The sequence below is a fragment of the Pestalotiopsis fici genome (assembly GCF_000516985.1).
Source record: "Pestalotiopsis fici W106-1 unplaced genomic scaffold PFICI_Scf_2, whole genome shotgun sequence".
Lineage (NCBI taxonomy): Eukaryota > Fungi > Ascomycota > Sordariomycetes > Amphisphaeriales > Sporocadaceae > Pestalotiopsis > Pestalotiopsis fici.
Genome location: NW_006917092.1, coordinates 1525196 through 1540717, shown reverse-complemented (window position 1 = coordinate 1540717; position 15522 = coordinate 1525196). Strand labels below are relative to the sequence as shown.

The window sequence follows — 15522 nt, the reverse complement described above, 5'->3', positions numbered from 1 at the left end:
CTGCGCTTTGCTCTCAAATTAGTGCAGTGCAGACTGTACAAGGCATCGCCGGTGCCCCAGGCCCGCCACCGGCGGAGCCGCGCCCTCCTCGCCGTCGCAAAGGGAAGGTGGAATCGAAAGACTATGTGAAAGATATACGGGTTAATTCCGATATCTACAAAGACAGGTACTGGAGAGCTATCTAACACACCCAAGAAGGTAATCTGCGATAGGTACTGACTATGCCAGTGCAAAATCTTCAGCTGACGACCGGGTTGGCGATAGCTCGAAAGAGATCTGCGGTATTGTTGACGGTGAATTTGATTGTGGCGACAGTCCACTACGGCGGTCGGTTGTCATGTGTGAATCCGATATTGAGAGAGCCTCATTACCATTCCAATGCAATTCGCCATCTGTGGCTGAAGCAAGTCTTGAGGATGACGGCATTTGTAGCGCCGGCGGATCCAATATTCTTGAGGGGTCCTCATTATCCGATGTTGGTCTGTCTGTATTTCCGGTGCTGGCAACCTCTTTGCTGTTCAACTCTTGCGACCCACGCTGACTGTCTACTGTATCTGCAGCCACAACCATTGTCTCGGTACTTTGAACAGTGTGTGATGGCTTTTCAGTTGTTTTAGCGGCATTCTGAACATTTCGAGCCGTGTCGGCTTTCAAGAACGGGTGATTCTCATCCGAAATATCGAGCAAAGCGAGCGTCGTTCCAGCAGCCGTGGTAGGTATGTCGTCCCCGCAATAGTCCCAGTCCCCGACTCCAAGGGCCTCGTGTGCCATACGTTGCAGTTGGAAGACTCCCGTTGAGTACCATTCGAGTCGGGCATACGAGTTCTTACCCAGACGTCGACCGGCGCAACGGGTCAGCGGTTCAAGGATATAGGATATGATAATGATCAAGAGCCCAGACACGAAGATGAATGCAAGGCCAAACACGCTCAAAGATACATGAACCAAGTCAATAACTTTCTGTGTAGAGTTAGACGCCATGGTTCAAAGTTTAGGGGCGAGTAACCCACCTGGTTTGCACAGATGGAGCGCGCCTCGTCCGTCTTGGCCGGTTTGATGAACTCTGGCTCGTCCGGGATATCGCCCATGACAGTCCGAACGATTGCTTGTTGCAATCTTGCCAGCATCGAATCGTACCAAAAGCCAACATCGTGTTGCCATTGATTAGCGGTGAGTGTGCCTTGCCGCCCCAAGTTCAAAGCAAAGCGCGACGTAAGCGATTTACTTCCAAGTGTCTTGGCAATGGATGGAAATTCCGAGTTGCCTTGGGTGTTGAAGATGCTGTCCACCCAGCCTGCTCGATTATAACTTGATCTATCCGTTATGTTTCGCGCGTAAGACGGCAAGTCGCTGATGGGCGCAAGTGGTGTACATTTCGCCTCAGCGCCGTTCCCAAAACACCACTGCGACTGTTGGTGGCAAGCCAGTGGCGATGCTGGCTCAGCGGCATACCACCACTCGGCCTCAAAGGACTCACCCCCTTCAAATAAATCCATCTTATAGCTAATGGACGTCTGCGAGTTATTGTACCATGGATCCGCGGTAGGGTACTGAAATTGGACCTGGTTGGGACTCAAGAAGATGAGCATCATGTCGGCATCTTCCTTATAGAGCCCTGGCAGCGGGCGGAATGACCATGTTGCCACAGGTGTATCGAGTGATCCATTATGAGGAAAGGCGTAATTCAGTCTGGTAGTCAGTCAGTCAGATGTGCTTCATACTTATTCCGAGGCAGGGCTAACTTCAAGTTGTAGTCGCTATTCCTCCAGCGGGTATCATTATCGCCATTCATGGTCATGTCGACAATGTTATTCACGCTAGGATACTCGTAGGTGTACTTTGTAGCGTCTGTTTCTCCAAAGAAATATCTCGTGAACGAAGTGTTTGTCGTGTACTCAAAAGTGTCAGTGTGGCCGGCCGCCCTTAGCGGTGCGCAATGCAGAACTCGACGGAACTGGAATCGCTGTCCCGGAGGCGCATTGATTCCGAAATGCTCATGCGAATCGAGTCTCCCAGAGTCTAGAATCATTCCAGGCGTGTTCAATGCGCACAAATCCGAGTCAAATGGGCAAGGCGCCTGAAAATCCACCGTGACTGGGAGTCGTTGTTGGACATAGGGATGGTTGATGCAGCTAGATGCCGAGTTTGTGGACACGTTTGAGTAGCATGACTGGGCGTAGCTAGCTGCTTCCGTGTCCATTATAGATTGCCAATCTAGATAATTAGAGCGATAAATCATGTCGTTTGGAGGATAATATAACGCGCAACTTTTAGGGAGCAGAAGTACTTCACTCCCTCGACTGACCCTAGACGAGAAACCCGCGGCTACAGCAAAGCCAAGAGCGAGAAGAAGAGCACCCAATAAAAGTGGCAAAACTCTGCGGTATGTCCCCGTACTCTTCCTCCACATCCAAGCAAGCTTAATCAAGGACAATGAGGCACCCATCGGACCGCCATTGTTGCGAAGCAGGGCTTGGCGCTGGTGATGTAATGCATCTCTAGGATCTGGACTGGATAGATTGATATGGATAATGAATGAGATGATGGCCCAGAGTCGAGTAGTGACAATGGTGAGAAAGAATGCGAGAAAGGCGATCAGCAAGTTGGCATTAGAGCGGTTGAGGGTGAGGGTTGCGCCCATGACCTTGCCATCGGTCCAGTTGGTCCAGAAGCCAGTGTAGACTGAATACTCTGATGAACCCATAATCTCAAGTCTATTAGATGAATTTGAGATATCAAAACTTCTATATTTTCGCAGCACAAACAGAAAGCCTCTCTGTAGAAGAGTTGATCAATTTTGTACTTGATCCTAAGCGCCCCAGAGGCTGTATGTATTCCGATCATATACGCTGAAATCATTCAGATTGATAGTATGGTCAAGAAGATCTTTGTATTTTGAATCATGGATCAGTCCGCCAAGGTCTGCAACTGTGTGCATTGTGCTATATTCATCAACTTGGTGATACCCAAGAAGGCTCTGGAGCCTATCGTCTGCACTCATTGACGCAGGTAAACTTTTGAAAAATAAGCAGGCTTGCATAAAGGTTTACACATGCACGACGTCGAGGCACAGGTCTTGAAATGATTGCTTACGGATTTGGTAGTTGGCTGAAACATTATGCCTAATTCAAGAATCATGGCCCTCAGCTCAAAGGGGCTGAAATGATGATCAGGTGCGGCTGAAAACAAACCCTCTGAAGACGTCCGAACGCGCAAAAGCCAGCTGCAAGCGGATAGGATATTTCGATTCGGTAAAAAAACCGGTTTAGGCAGACCTACTAGGAATTCAAAGTGACGCTAAATTTTTGACTTGTAGATATATGGATATCTGCTTGTGTGTCGACTCAGTCCGTTGGATTATCCGGTTGTTGCTGGGTTCTGGGGGCCATTTGCTAATGGCTTCTATACACTGGAGTCGGGGCGGAAATGCTGGGGTCCAAAATAATCCATTCACATTTACTAGCATGAAGAACCTGACCAAGATGCCTTTTTCAACGAGGCTTCCATACCCCTGGGAAAGGTTCCCGTGGCCATCAAGTTCTCCGACTTGCTGACTGTGGTTCCACCCGTTGCTCCCAAGCACGTCCACCAGTTTCCTCATCTGCCCGAGATCATGTGCAATGTCTATACCGTTCAACAATAAGGTCCTTTTAGATTGTTATCAAGATTCTACCATTTCCAGAGCCATAGCCTTGGCCACCTCATCCACTACATACGATGTTCAAATCATGTATGTAATCATCTTTCAAGGGACATCTCGGAACATTATGGGTGTTTATATTAATATCCTCTAGTAGGCCAATCCAAAGACTCGTGATGGCCTTTGAAATGTAGGTCTCCAACTACTATGGCTCATGTATTATGGCTTCAGATTGAGCTATGCGCCTCCTCATCCTAGTCAAAGTTAAACTTGTCAATGACTGATTTGGCATCGTTTGTTATGAAATTATTCTGCTTTGACGTGTCGCTGGCCGTGTTCTCTTTGATAGCCGCCTTGTCTTTCTCTGCCTGCATGGCAATGATGTTGTTTTGCTTGCCGCTCTGATGCGTTTTGTTGCCCTCTGCAGATGATCACCAGAAGTGTCAGTAACCACGGCTACGACATATTGAAAACGGAGAGAAGTCATTTCACTCGGCACTCACGGATGCTAAAATCTGCCTCACTCGGAACTTGGGCTTTTGTATCGATGCGCACTTTTCCCCCTCGAGGGAAATGCTTGCTCATGCGGTCACCTGACAGCAATCCTTGTAGTTGCCCTTGGTGCGGTCCTTCGAGACTGTTGAAAATAATTTGCATATTTGGCTTCAATTGTAGTTGACTGCGAATCCTGTCCGATACATCACGCACAGTCTCCCCATACTCAAAGGTGATTCTATTGTTGCGGCTACTATTTTCTATTTTTGGCACTCGAAATTAGCATACTTCCAAGACATCCACCTTCAGCTACCCATTCAGTGACGGCTATAAAGCGTTTGTGGGGCCTTTCTTTGTGGACGACTCACTGCCAGAGATTTCCAGTTCCAATGGCTTTCTCGTAGCGACTGCGTTGTGTGGCATTTTGACATCCGACAGCAAGCATTAGAAAAACGCCCAACTCTCTGGGGCGGGCGGATTTCAAAATCACTGCGATTTATAGCTAATCGTAAGCCAGACAAGGCTCTGGAGGTGCATAAAACCAAAGTGGCCAGGCCGCCCCTTGTTGCATCTGCACACCCTCCGTCTTGGTGTCCATCATTCTTCGCTCAATGGTTGCAAGCATAATGGGTGGCACTATAGATGATTGATTGGACCGACTAATGCATTTGTGCATAATTACGCACCAGTCTCCAAGCGACGGCGGCAGCTGAGGAGAAGCGAGCTGTGGTGCCAAAAGGACCAACGGAGTTTCTGCTTCGAGGCAATGCATGAGCAATGGTGCAAGGCATAAAAGTCATATAATTTCTCGAGAAAGATGAAAATCTGGCTCATTTGGCCTAAAGATGTTCACCGGTCGAAATAGTGCTGCAGCTCCGAGGCAACCCGAAACTGCTGCCTTTGTGTAACACGAATCGGTGTTTAGCCCGCACAAGAGTAGAATTGTGAAATGCAAAAATCAGATCCATTCGAATTACCAAAATGCATAAAATACATGCATCAAAATATTTTTCTATAAAGTCAACCTCCTCGCCATCATGATTTCGTCGATGTGTCGTGAACGTGTCGTTATTTCGTGGGTGATACCGAGCGCGAGGCTTTGCACCGCCGCCATAGGGTCGCCCCACAGCTTAATGTTCATCTCACATAAGCTAGTCGCTCGGATGTGTGTTGAAACAGCGGCGATTGCTCGGTCGGGTTGAAAATGTGCTGTTCGATAATGGTCTTGCTACGCCTCGAGCAGAACAGCTTGCAGCAGGGCCATGGACCCTGGCCCACACAGGATCAGATTGTTCTGTCTGCTTTGGCCCAGTGCAGTATTGTCTGTTATCGATGCATTAAATGGCACCTTGCAGTCTTCGACCCCGGCGACTGCACTGTTCTGTCCCGCTGTCCCATCGGTATGATTGCGATCAACCTTGATAGTGGGTGAGAATCCAAAGCTGTCCCTACGGGTGTTCGACTCGATCCTTTGGAGCCCTTCCGACAGTCGTCCGGTCTTCTCAACATGGACGAGGCTCATCGTGATCAAGAGCTCAGTCTTGGCTTTTTCGATTCTTGAAAGCACGTCGTTTAACCTTGACTCGTCTCGAGTTCGGTGGCTCAACACATGAAGGCTCTGTCGAATAATGCTTTGACGATTTAAGAGGGCCAAGCGCTTGAGGATCTGCTGGAGCTCTAGTGATATGGTGTATATATATTCGACCTGGGTGTGGATGGCGGCGGTATGTAACTCTGCCGAGCCCTTAATGTCGCGCAGAATGTTAAGCAGGTTGGCAGACTGCACTGTCAGATCGTTGAGTAGTTTAGGAGCTGCTTTGATTGTTTGCCGGACCAAATCGATCTGTTGCCATATATCTATAGCCTGACCAAGGAGTTGTCCGACGACAGCGACGGAGCTTAGACAGTCCTGAAATCAAGAGCTGCATCAGACTTGGGGTCACACAAGTGAGGGGGGCTAGAAGGATTTCTTACCATCATAGACCAAGCAGGATCCTTCCTGCGCCGCACAAGGCTCTACTACTCACTACCCGGGCGATACTTTGAGTTGATATAATGACTGAAGTGTAAAATCCCAAAGATATTGCAAATGCAAGACGAAATTTTTCAAGTTACGGTGAGAGAATGTGCGAGAATTGCTGAGTCGAGTGTGTCTCCACTAAACGCAGGTGCACTGCCATACGCCACTCTAGCCGAGACACCAAGATGCAGCTGGGGCAAATGGGCTTTGATCTTGGGTATCAACTGAATCAGTGAGGCTTCTTTGCTTTTCGCGAATCCTGTTTGATGAACAATGCCCTAGAATCCACTATTCAGGCCCTGCTGTTCTGGTGTAATTCGCGAATCAGCGGGTTCGACTTTTGTAATTTGCTGCCCTGGAATCTCTTGTGCGTTGTTGAACACAGATTGATGATCCCCGCATCTAGATGCATACTGGTTGCTTATGTATGCTCATAGCAGCAATTATGCCAGTCACATGACGAATGAATAAATGGTCACAAATTCCTGACACCATGATCTTGCAGTCAGGAGTACGACCAAAGATTGTCGAGAAAATAAAAGATTGAATGAAAGGTATGCAGTGAATACAATACTCGTGGTTTGGACGGGGTATGCCTCGTGAATAACACTGATAGATCAGACAATGGTTTCGCCCTTTCCGAGCAAAAGAGTCGCTGATATAGAACAGTTGCTACCTTGTGTGCTGACGACCTGAATATTTATATATCAAACGAGATGGAGTAAAAGTGCATTCATCTCCAGGAAGAGATCATGAAACGTAATTCTTCAGGTCTCATCATTATACTCGACAAAATTTGCGTATGGATAATGTAACACAACTTGGACTAATCGCCATCTGGTTTCTTGTGGGCTTCAGTTTTGACATTGGGTCCAGCTGATCTGCAAATTGGCATTATTAGATGATAGCATTTCAGTCTCTTGGATCGATTTACACAGAGAACTTGATCGCCATATAATGCTCCATTGGAGATCAGTGTCTTCTACAGATGATAGCCGACAATCTGGACTCTGATTTGCGAATCGTTTGCCAGGTTGGCAGGACCCGAGTCAAGCCCTTCAATGCAAGGTGACAAATGGCCCCAAGATCTGACTGATGGAAAACGTTTTCATGACTAGAAAAATATGCAGGACCTGGAGTGAGAAAGTGAGAGACAAATATAGGCCTAGGTCCACGGATTCGTGGTCAGGATGCGGCGAGAGTCGTATCCTTGCCCTTACCTGACATATATATTGCTCTTTGACTCTCCCAAAGAGCTGCGGAGACAGCTCAGCTTGCAGAAGTACCCTGATCTATGCATTAAGATACAGCAGCACTGGGGTCGGCATCCAATTATGTTCTCCTGCATGTCGCAAATTCGGGCCTGACTACATGACGCCAGCCAGTTGAAGACTAGACGGTAGAATTTGAGAGGAAGAGCAAATATTGGAAGACGAATAGGGGAGGAGGTGTGGCAGCCTACATGTGGCAAGACTTGGTCCTAAAAAGGGCTCATAAACCTGGCGTGATTCAATATATCGCTACATGAAGCGGAAGGGATGGCCATCCGGGCGGCGTGGGATTTTTGTATTTCCTTTTTCCTTCGCCTTTTCAGCGGAACATTGCGCGCGCTGTTTCCACGTTTCAATGGTTTGGGCTAATGATCCATCGCAATACGAGGACGTTTGATGTTTACGAAGGACACGTTCCCTGGATGCTCTTGTTGGTCGTACACTCATATGTGGTCACCGGAGCCTTGCGTTTGATATTGTCTCGTTACCAGCAACATTATCCCGTCGTGGCTTACCATGGGTAAAATATTTTCAAAGCAAACGGGCAGCACAGTGCATGTGCCAGCTTCAGATGAAAGCTCGAGAAGTCCTGTTACCTTACCACCTTCTTCTATCCAAAGAGATGTACCTCCTAGCTCAACCTCAGTACCATATGGTTCAAGCTCTCGTCAAGCCGTTACAATCCAATACACCAACCCGAGCTATACGACCTCAACATCCCATCTCGAAATTTCCCCATTGAACACGAATTTCAGCGGAGCTGAACATGATGAATCAACAGTCTATGGTAACGCAGGCAGTCTGAACAGTCCTGTAGGTAACATGAAAATGGTAAGAAATTGTCCCCGATCGGTAACTTGTAATAATATTCTTACCTGATCAACATGTTTAGCCACCATCAACTCATAGACGCGCTTCCTCATGGGACTCGAGCTTCCCCAAAATCCACCCGGTCACTCAACTTGAAGTCTTTCGAAGTGGGTCTTTTGGTGACAAGGATGGGGTGCAAATCGTTTGTGGTCACGTACTCAAGGCCCTGCGGCAAGTTGTTGCAAGCTCTGAAGTATCTCCAGACGACGAAATAATCATATCGCGTGACAGCTGGATCATGGAGCCATATGAGTTGATCGTGTATAACAAAGTCAGAATCGAGGAACATCGCCGGGAGACGACAAACGACGTTGCCAAGAAGCATCTCGAGATGTTGCTAGACTTCTTGAACACTAGCCAGCTTGGTGTTTGTCAAAAGTTTGACGAGGTTCAGTCGCACAAGTGCCAAAACATACGGTTCAAACATCTCTTTCTTCTCTACACTCCGCGCACAACAGTCTTTAAAGTAGACAATGACGCCTGGAGGGCCTACGTGATCGAGAAATCGGAGACCATGGTTGGTATGAAACCAACAAGTTTGCGTATTCATGCATGGTTCCTCGATTTCAACAACGCTGGCGATAAGTTGATACCGCACAGAGCAACGTTCGAGGTATCACAGTTCTCTTCTGAACGGCCAATCAAGCATTTGGAATTGCTCCCAGAGTGGTTCATCGAATCCCAAAACTCCCCTCGACAGGAGCTCATAGACCGAGGATGGAAGCATTGGAGCTACGGCAAAGCGCCCTCACACAAGGAGTACAGAGGGACGGCATGGCGTCAAGCACCATACGAGGTAAAGTGCATTCTCATTTGACTATTGGAATAGCCAGCTGATCAATCAAGACCCCTCTCATGGTCATTGTAGACTATACAACGAGTAGCAGGTGTGTTCAGACTGGCGATGCCACGATTGAGCCCGATAGCACTTCATCTCGTTGCTCAGCGTGTGTCGGGGATTCCCTCGGATTATTCTCATTCCCTCACGCGGTTGAGAGTCCAAGGGGTTCTCATGTGTGCGTCAACGACGTAACGATGACACATTCCAGATCTGAGGGCAGCCCGACTGAAGACAGTAGCATGCTCTTATTTTGTCCACCAAAGCTATGGGCATTCTCCTTGCGATTCAAGACGTGGAGTCTGGTTTCGCACAGTGATCTCAAAGAGGTGGAGCCGCAGGAGAATCCATTCGATGACGAATTGTATATGGACTCAACTAGAAAGAAGTCGTTGAGTGGGATCGTGTCTTCTTATCTGAATAGTGTCAGTTCGCATGGCGACAACTACTCACCGACCCGAAAGGTCCGTGGCCTGAATATCCTACTCAGTGGTAGCTCTGGTACTGGGAAGACCTTCACCGCAGGTAAGTTTTCATTTCATGCCCATCTCGAATTTGTAACAATTGTTGTAACGCAGATCAGAATGTCTTGCCCGAAAGTTTGGCATTGCGCTATACACTGTGACTACCGGTGACCTGGGTGTCGAGCCGACCGTGTTCGATCAAAGGCTACAAGAGACATTGACCCGAGCAACAAACTGGAACGCCATGGTTCTGCTGGATGATGTTGACCTTTACAGCAAAGAACGCACAGGCTACAATAACGAGCGTGCAGCACTTCTTCCCACCTTTCTGCGAGATCTGGAGTATTCGAAATGTCTTTGTTTCATCAGCATGATTTCCCAAGAAGGTGTCGATCCCGCATTTTCATCTCGTATACACCTCGCTGTTCCGTTCCCAAAGTTTGACTTTGAATCTCAAAAAGCAATTTGGCACAGCCTCATTGAAGGTCTTTGTCAGGATGGGCACAGCAAGTTCGAGCTATCCAGGTTTGTCAATGGCACACTGAGAGGTCTGGACCAAGGGGAGCATACAAATATGAATGCAAGACAGATCAAGAACTGTATGGATGTCGCGCTTGTACTGGCTCAGAATGAAGGACCTGGGGCCATTGTAATGCCACATCATGTCGAAACCGTTCTAGAGCTAGGCATGGCTTTCAAGGCTCACATCATGCAGGAGAGTGGAACAAGATTAGAAGTTATAGGAGAGGATCTATTCATATAGCGAGGTGTGCTAATTGAAAGGATAAAACTAGGCTTGGGGTATTTGATGAGATTTCATTCCTTCTTGCCCTATGGATAGCAAGACTATGCGTGCTGTTTTCAAGCAAAAAAAGACGGCCGATCGGTGGTATTGGTTCATATACAAGAGATTTGTCTGATCCTATCGCGGAGCTGGTCATGTTGTCTCCAGCTGGGAAGCAGACCAATAATGTATTCCAATAGACTAGTGCCAGAGACCATCTCAGAATTTGAAGCGCTCTTCAAGATGTTGCGTGAGACTGATTTTGCTGTAACCCGAGAAGTAGTCTGCTGTATTGGTTGATCGGCTGGTCACCAATAGTTTTACACGCACGCCCCGTTCCTTTGATGTATTGACGAATGTCAAAATGTTTCTCCGGAACTCTGCGAGTATTTTATCATTGACTCGACCTTGGAGCGAGTCGAAATTGTCGAAAATGATGTAGAGCAACTTGATGCCTGCTTTGGCGACAGAATGTAAAAGTAACGCCCAAAGAGTAGAGGACTCTTTTGCTTCGACATGGAAAATTTTGTCGTCTTGCCCAGGCACTTTGCAGTCGTGGTTTACACCGAGATTTTCGCGTGCAGCCCTACGGAGCTGAGCTAGCAAATCACGGATTGCGTATTCTTGCCATTGTTTCCCGTGCGAAGCATATGCGCTGCAGAAGTGAGCTATCACTCGACTGGGCGTCGCGGGGCGTTCGGTATAATTGGACCAGTTGATGCGGCCTATCACCTCCAATGTAAAGTTTGTTGTCCACTCCAACCTTTCTTTGCTGCCCGGCCACAGATCTAGTAATAATAGATTGATTTTGTGCGTTTTCATCCAGCTGAACAAAATGTCACCTTGGGGACGTTTGAGTATATCAATCACGCATCGGGTCTTCCTGGTATCTGGGTAACGAGCAAGGTATTCACTGATATTCCGATCGAATGCGTCCAACTCTGGAAACGCGGCATTCCTGACGAAACAGTATGATACTTTTGCTCCGTGGTGTCTATGAGCACGCTCGTGCGTGGACGTTGGCCGATCGCGGTATTCGCCAATAAGGTATCTTCCCACTAACCCGCGATTAGTTATATTCTTTCAAAGATGTATGCATACCTGAGATTTGCGACGTACATTCAGGAAATATCTGGGATATCTGACGTTGAGCACTCTCTTTGACAAATTGCTCAATAATTCTTGCGATAGCCGGATCCGCCCCTGGAATGTTGATAATGTTGTTGTGTATGGTTTGGATAATGTTGTTTACTTTGGCACTACCACTGGCATGGTTACCGTTGATGGCGCTGTTGTTGGCCGACGACGGCATCATCCACATGCATCAGCAGCACTCGGGTGAGTGCAGCCAAGTTGGTAATACCACGGTGGTGGGGAAAGCAGTCGAGGCAAACGTTTACGCCGATTGGAGAAACTTGTTCTGAATTCATGCGCACTCTGCATGGTCGTTTGGTGGGTTTTCTGTGTGGTTGCGTGTCGAGTGAGGGAATCGCTTTTGTTTCGAGCACAAGATTCAGCAAGTTGTCAAGGGGAAGAGGGAAAGAGTGTCGCGACGATGACTTGATTGACTGATGATGGTTCGCCCGAAGAGAGAAGGCAACAGGCCTCCGTCAACCGCATCCCAAATACGTGTGCGACCGCGTTCGAGTTACCCGTTTACTTATTGCAACATGTCACTGCTAACATCTTGATCAGCAAACTACTTCATACCCACATGCATGGCAGGGATGCGGGACGAAATTAAGCCTGGAACGTTTCGGCTATTTGAGTTGTCTGCATGGACCTGAGTGTCAAGGCATGTTGACATAGATATTCGTTGTTAAGAAATACATCAATTCAAGCACGTCGGTCTCAGCCACTCAGGGCGGGGGGGGTTCTGTAATCGATAGGGAGCTAGGTACCACTTCCTAGGATTCGCGGGGCATCCCTGGAGGCTGTCGGAGTCCTAGACATGAATTGTAGACATGCGCATTACGACATCGAAGCCAAGTCAAAGCATGCTTATCATAGTTTCTTACCAAGATCGCGTAGTCCGTACAATAGCTACTAGGTATATTCCAGGTGGATATCCCAAGGCCTACTATACAATACATTACCCACAGTTGATAGCACAGACTACGAAGGACCTAGTGTATAGCGGCTATTGTGATTGCAGGTGCGGTAACGGAATCTACCATTTACTCATAGTAAAAAGCATGGGAAAGTGAAATGGGATTGTCACGACTATCTGGTAGTTTCTAGAAGAGTCCTCTGATGAGCCATCTGACAAACCAGGGCATTGCAACCCCGGTGTAGGTGCGGGGAGTGATTGGAGCGAGTCTCTGCACACTCACTCGTACATTAGAACTATCGAGCATTGAGCTGGGCAATGCCCCGCGTTCCCCCAATCCTGGATGGCTCATGAAGGCTCGGCCGGACCCAGCCACATCCGCGTGGCACCCGGTGAAATACCGAGGATGCACTTGAACATACTTTCCAGGGCCGTGGACTCATCGGGCATATGTATTGCAGGATATTGCTTTCGCTCAAGAGGCCATGTATTATTCACAACTTGGCCCATGCGTATTGGAAAGTGACCATTCCATTTAACACGAGACAAAACGATATATTCTTTGAAATAATGTCAAGGCGTTTTGACTTTTGAGAAATATCTCGATTTTTTGCGTAAGTCGATGCCGACTTTGAACAGATAATCTTTCAAAATAACAGCACCCCCTTACGGCCGAAATCAAGCATTATTTGCATTTCCATTGCTGGAGTTCAATTCAACTCTTTCGATGCTCTTTATCAGCAAATCATACCGTCCCTGACTGCTGCGTAGCACATATTCTCCATTGACCATGTCGTTTTCCAGAGTCCGTGCAAGTGCAGCATCCATGGTCTTCTCGATTCCTGCAGCAAGATGACGCTTGGCTATTCTCCCCGTAGCCAACTCGGCGTCCACAGTGACGAGCCATTTCGCATCTGCAAGAGCCGCAATAGCATTCCATGGCTCCTCGTTGCTAAGTAAATAATTGCCTTCAACCAGGCAGACTTTAGTTGCCGGCGTGACTGTTAGGCCGTCTTGGACCGGATCTTTAATCGCGTGGTCAAACGTTGGCACGCGGGAGGTTTCTTCAGGAGAATCTCGAAGTCTCCGGACCATGTCAACCACTGCGTTCCCGTTAAAGGTCCATGGCGCGCCCCGTCGAGCGAGCGCCTCGGCAGCATTGGGCAGTGCGTGGAGTTCTGCGAGACTCAAATGAAACCCATCCGCAGAGATTGCCGAGATGGCCAGGTCGGGGTACATTTCGGCCACCTGGTTGACGACTTGGTGAGCAATTGTAGATTTTCCTGAGCCCGGTGGCCCTGCTAGGGCAATGATGATTCGGTGCTGGCCTTGTTGACGTTTCTCGGTCCATATGCCATGGATGCGCTGTGCCAATGCGTGGTAAGTTGACTCCATTGGGATAAAGAATAAATAATCGTTGCTTTCATACAGGCTATACAGTATAGCGAATCCCTGAAATAGTTTTTCATTTATAGCATCGTCAATCCGCAAACACACTGCAGTCCAACTCAGCCAGCAGTTGCAGTATATATCTGTCACCAGATTGATCTATTCCGTATCGGGTAATTCCGCACTACTTTGGCTTATAACTAGTCCACAGTTACCTTGCCAAAACTCTGAAGGTCTCCGCGTTATTATCACCCGTGCTCAAACAACCAAGATACGTATTGCCCATTAATCGGAGTACTCTTTCGACGGAGGTCAATTTACTCTGTGTCTACTTATGTACTAGGTTTCAGAGGTTTCTAGAGGCGTAGTAAAGTTTGCTTCACGCAAGTTTTCCACCTCACCAACTGCCTCTGTGCTTCCATGAACTCACACCGCCGTCTACCAATATATCTTGACCAGTAGTCCAGTTGCTGGTCGCGAGGTACATGAGGGCTGGTCCCAGCTCTTTCGGGTAACCAACGCGTCCAAACATGGACTCCTGGTTGAACTGCTTGGTCAAGTCCGGAAAGACCTTCTCCACCTGCAAAAACATGTCCGTTCTCATCGAACCTGGGGAGAGGCTATTCACTCTAATTCCGTATTGTGCCAATTCCATGGCCATGGGCTTCACAAGACCACAGATGGCTGCCTTTGATGCCGTGTAGCACGTGATCTGCTGGACGTAGGTACTAATGTGTGTGGCGACTGATCCAATGAAGATGATGGAGCCCATTGATGCTGAATCGGCTGGCTTGGGCTTGCCCAACTTCTCCCATTTCCTGACCATGGCGTTGCCACAAGCCTGAGCGACGAGGAAAGACCCAATGAACTACAAACAAATTAGAATCTGCTTCTGATCTATGATATATAAATCAGCTACTCACATTGACATTGAACGTCGAGGCAAGGTTCTTGTCGGACGTGGTTAGAAAAGATTCGTCGGTCACAACACCAGCAGCGTTGACACTGTACTCCCAAGTTAGCCGAGTGCGTCATGGCTAGCTCTGTGATACTTACTTGATGTCGACTGTGCCGAATTATTGTTCAATGGCCTCAACAGTCTGGTTCACGACCTCTCGGCTGGTCACATCCGTCTTATAGTACTTTACTTTGACGCCGTATTTTTCCGACAGGGACTCCAGCGATCCCTCCTTTGGAGTGCCGACATCCAGAATGGCAATGTTCGCGCCAGCCTCGGACAGGATGTCGGCAAAGGCAAAGCCCAAGCCGCGTGCTCCGCCGGTAATAACGGCGGTCTTGCCCTTGATAGAAAACTGTACATTGTCAGATCCTGCCTGGGGCTGATGAAGTGCTGAGGTCAAAATTACCTCGTCCATGTTTGTAGAATTTGAAAGATTAATGCGGCTTCCGTACTCTGTTTTCACGTTTGTCAACTGTCTGGCTAAAATGCTTTATTATTCTTCGTCAAGCTCTGGGTTTATATCATATTTGTGAGGGCTCATACACATGACTTATAGCAGGCTTGTGGGGACCCCGGCCCCGCCGTCTGGATCTGGACTTCCCGCCGCAATATCTACTCCATCACGGGATTCAGCCAGTGAAGATGGCACTATTGTCTACATGACTAGTATCAATATCTCCATTCTGGAGTCAAGCGGAGTTGCGGCGGCATTTATACCATAGGGAAATTTCACAATCAGT

At 48.0% G+C, this 15522-nt stretch overlaps 6 protein-coding genes across 6 annotated transcripts; 1 reads left to right on the top strand and 5 right to left on the bottom strand.

Moving 5' to 3' along the window:
* Window positions 1–219: 219 nt before the first annotated feature.
* Window positions 220–2704, bottom strand: PFICI_02664 (uncharacterized protein; the record flags this gene model as incomplete). The annotated part of the gene is made up of 3 exons (XM_007831245.1): window positions 220–960; window positions 1011–1689; window positions 1743–2704. The coding sequence occupies 3 exons, from the start codon at window positions 2702–2704 to the stop codon at window positions 220–222; spliced, it is 2382 nt and encodes a 793-aa protein (XP_007829436.1).
* A 1190-nt stretch (window positions 2705–3894) lies between these two features.
* PFICI_02663 (uncharacterized protein) lies at window positions 3895–4558 on the bottom strand (the record flags this gene model as incomplete). The annotated part of the gene is made up of 3 exons (XM_007831244.1): window positions 3895–4061; window positions 4144–4395; window positions 4504–4558. The coding sequence occupies 3 exons, from the start codon at window positions 4556–4558 to the stop codon at window positions 3895–3897; spliced, it is 474 nt and encodes a 157-aa protein (XP_007829435.1).
* An 805-nt stretch (window positions 4559–5363) lies between these two features.
* Window positions 5364–6112, bottom strand: PFICI_02662 (uncharacterized protein; the record flags this gene model as incomplete). The annotated part of the gene is made up of 2 exons (XM_007831243.1): window positions 5364–6044; window positions 6110–6112. 2 exons carry the CDS (start codon window positions 6110–6112, stop codon window positions 5364–5366), a joined length of 684 nt encoding a protein of 227 aa, XP_007829434.1.
* A 1830-nt stretch (window positions 6113–7942) lies between these two features.
* Window positions 7943–10361, top strand: PFICI_02661 (uncharacterized protein; the record flags this gene model as incomplete). The annotated part of the gene is made up of 4 exons (XM_007831242.1): window positions 7943–8257; window positions 8319–9092; window positions 9143–9659; window positions 9718–10361. The coding sequence occupies 4 exons, from the start codon at window positions 7943–7945 to the stop codon at window positions 10359–10361; spliced, it is 2250 nt and encodes a 749-aa protein (XP_007829433.1).
* A 2749-nt stretch (window positions 10362–13110) lies between these two features.
* PFICI_02660 (uncharacterized protein) lies at window positions 13111–13827 on the bottom strand (the record flags this gene model as incomplete). Its single annotated transcript, XM_007831241.1, has 1 exon — window positions 13111–13827. The coding sequence occupies one exon, from the start codon at window positions 13825–13827 to the stop codon at window positions 13111–13113; it is 717 nt and encodes a 238-aa protein (XP_007829432.1).
* A 391-nt stretch (window positions 13828–14218) lies between these two features.
* Window positions 14219–15197, bottom strand: PFICI_02659 (uncharacterized protein; the record flags this gene model as incomplete). The annotated part of the gene is made up of 4 exons (XM_007831240.1): window positions 14219–14689; window positions 14745–14826; window positions 14965–15134; window positions 15189–15197. 4 exons carry the CDS (start codon window positions 15195–15197, stop codon window positions 14219–14221), a joined length of 732 nt encoding a protein of 243 aa, XP_007829431.1.
* Window positions 15198–15522: the final 325 nt, after the last annotated feature.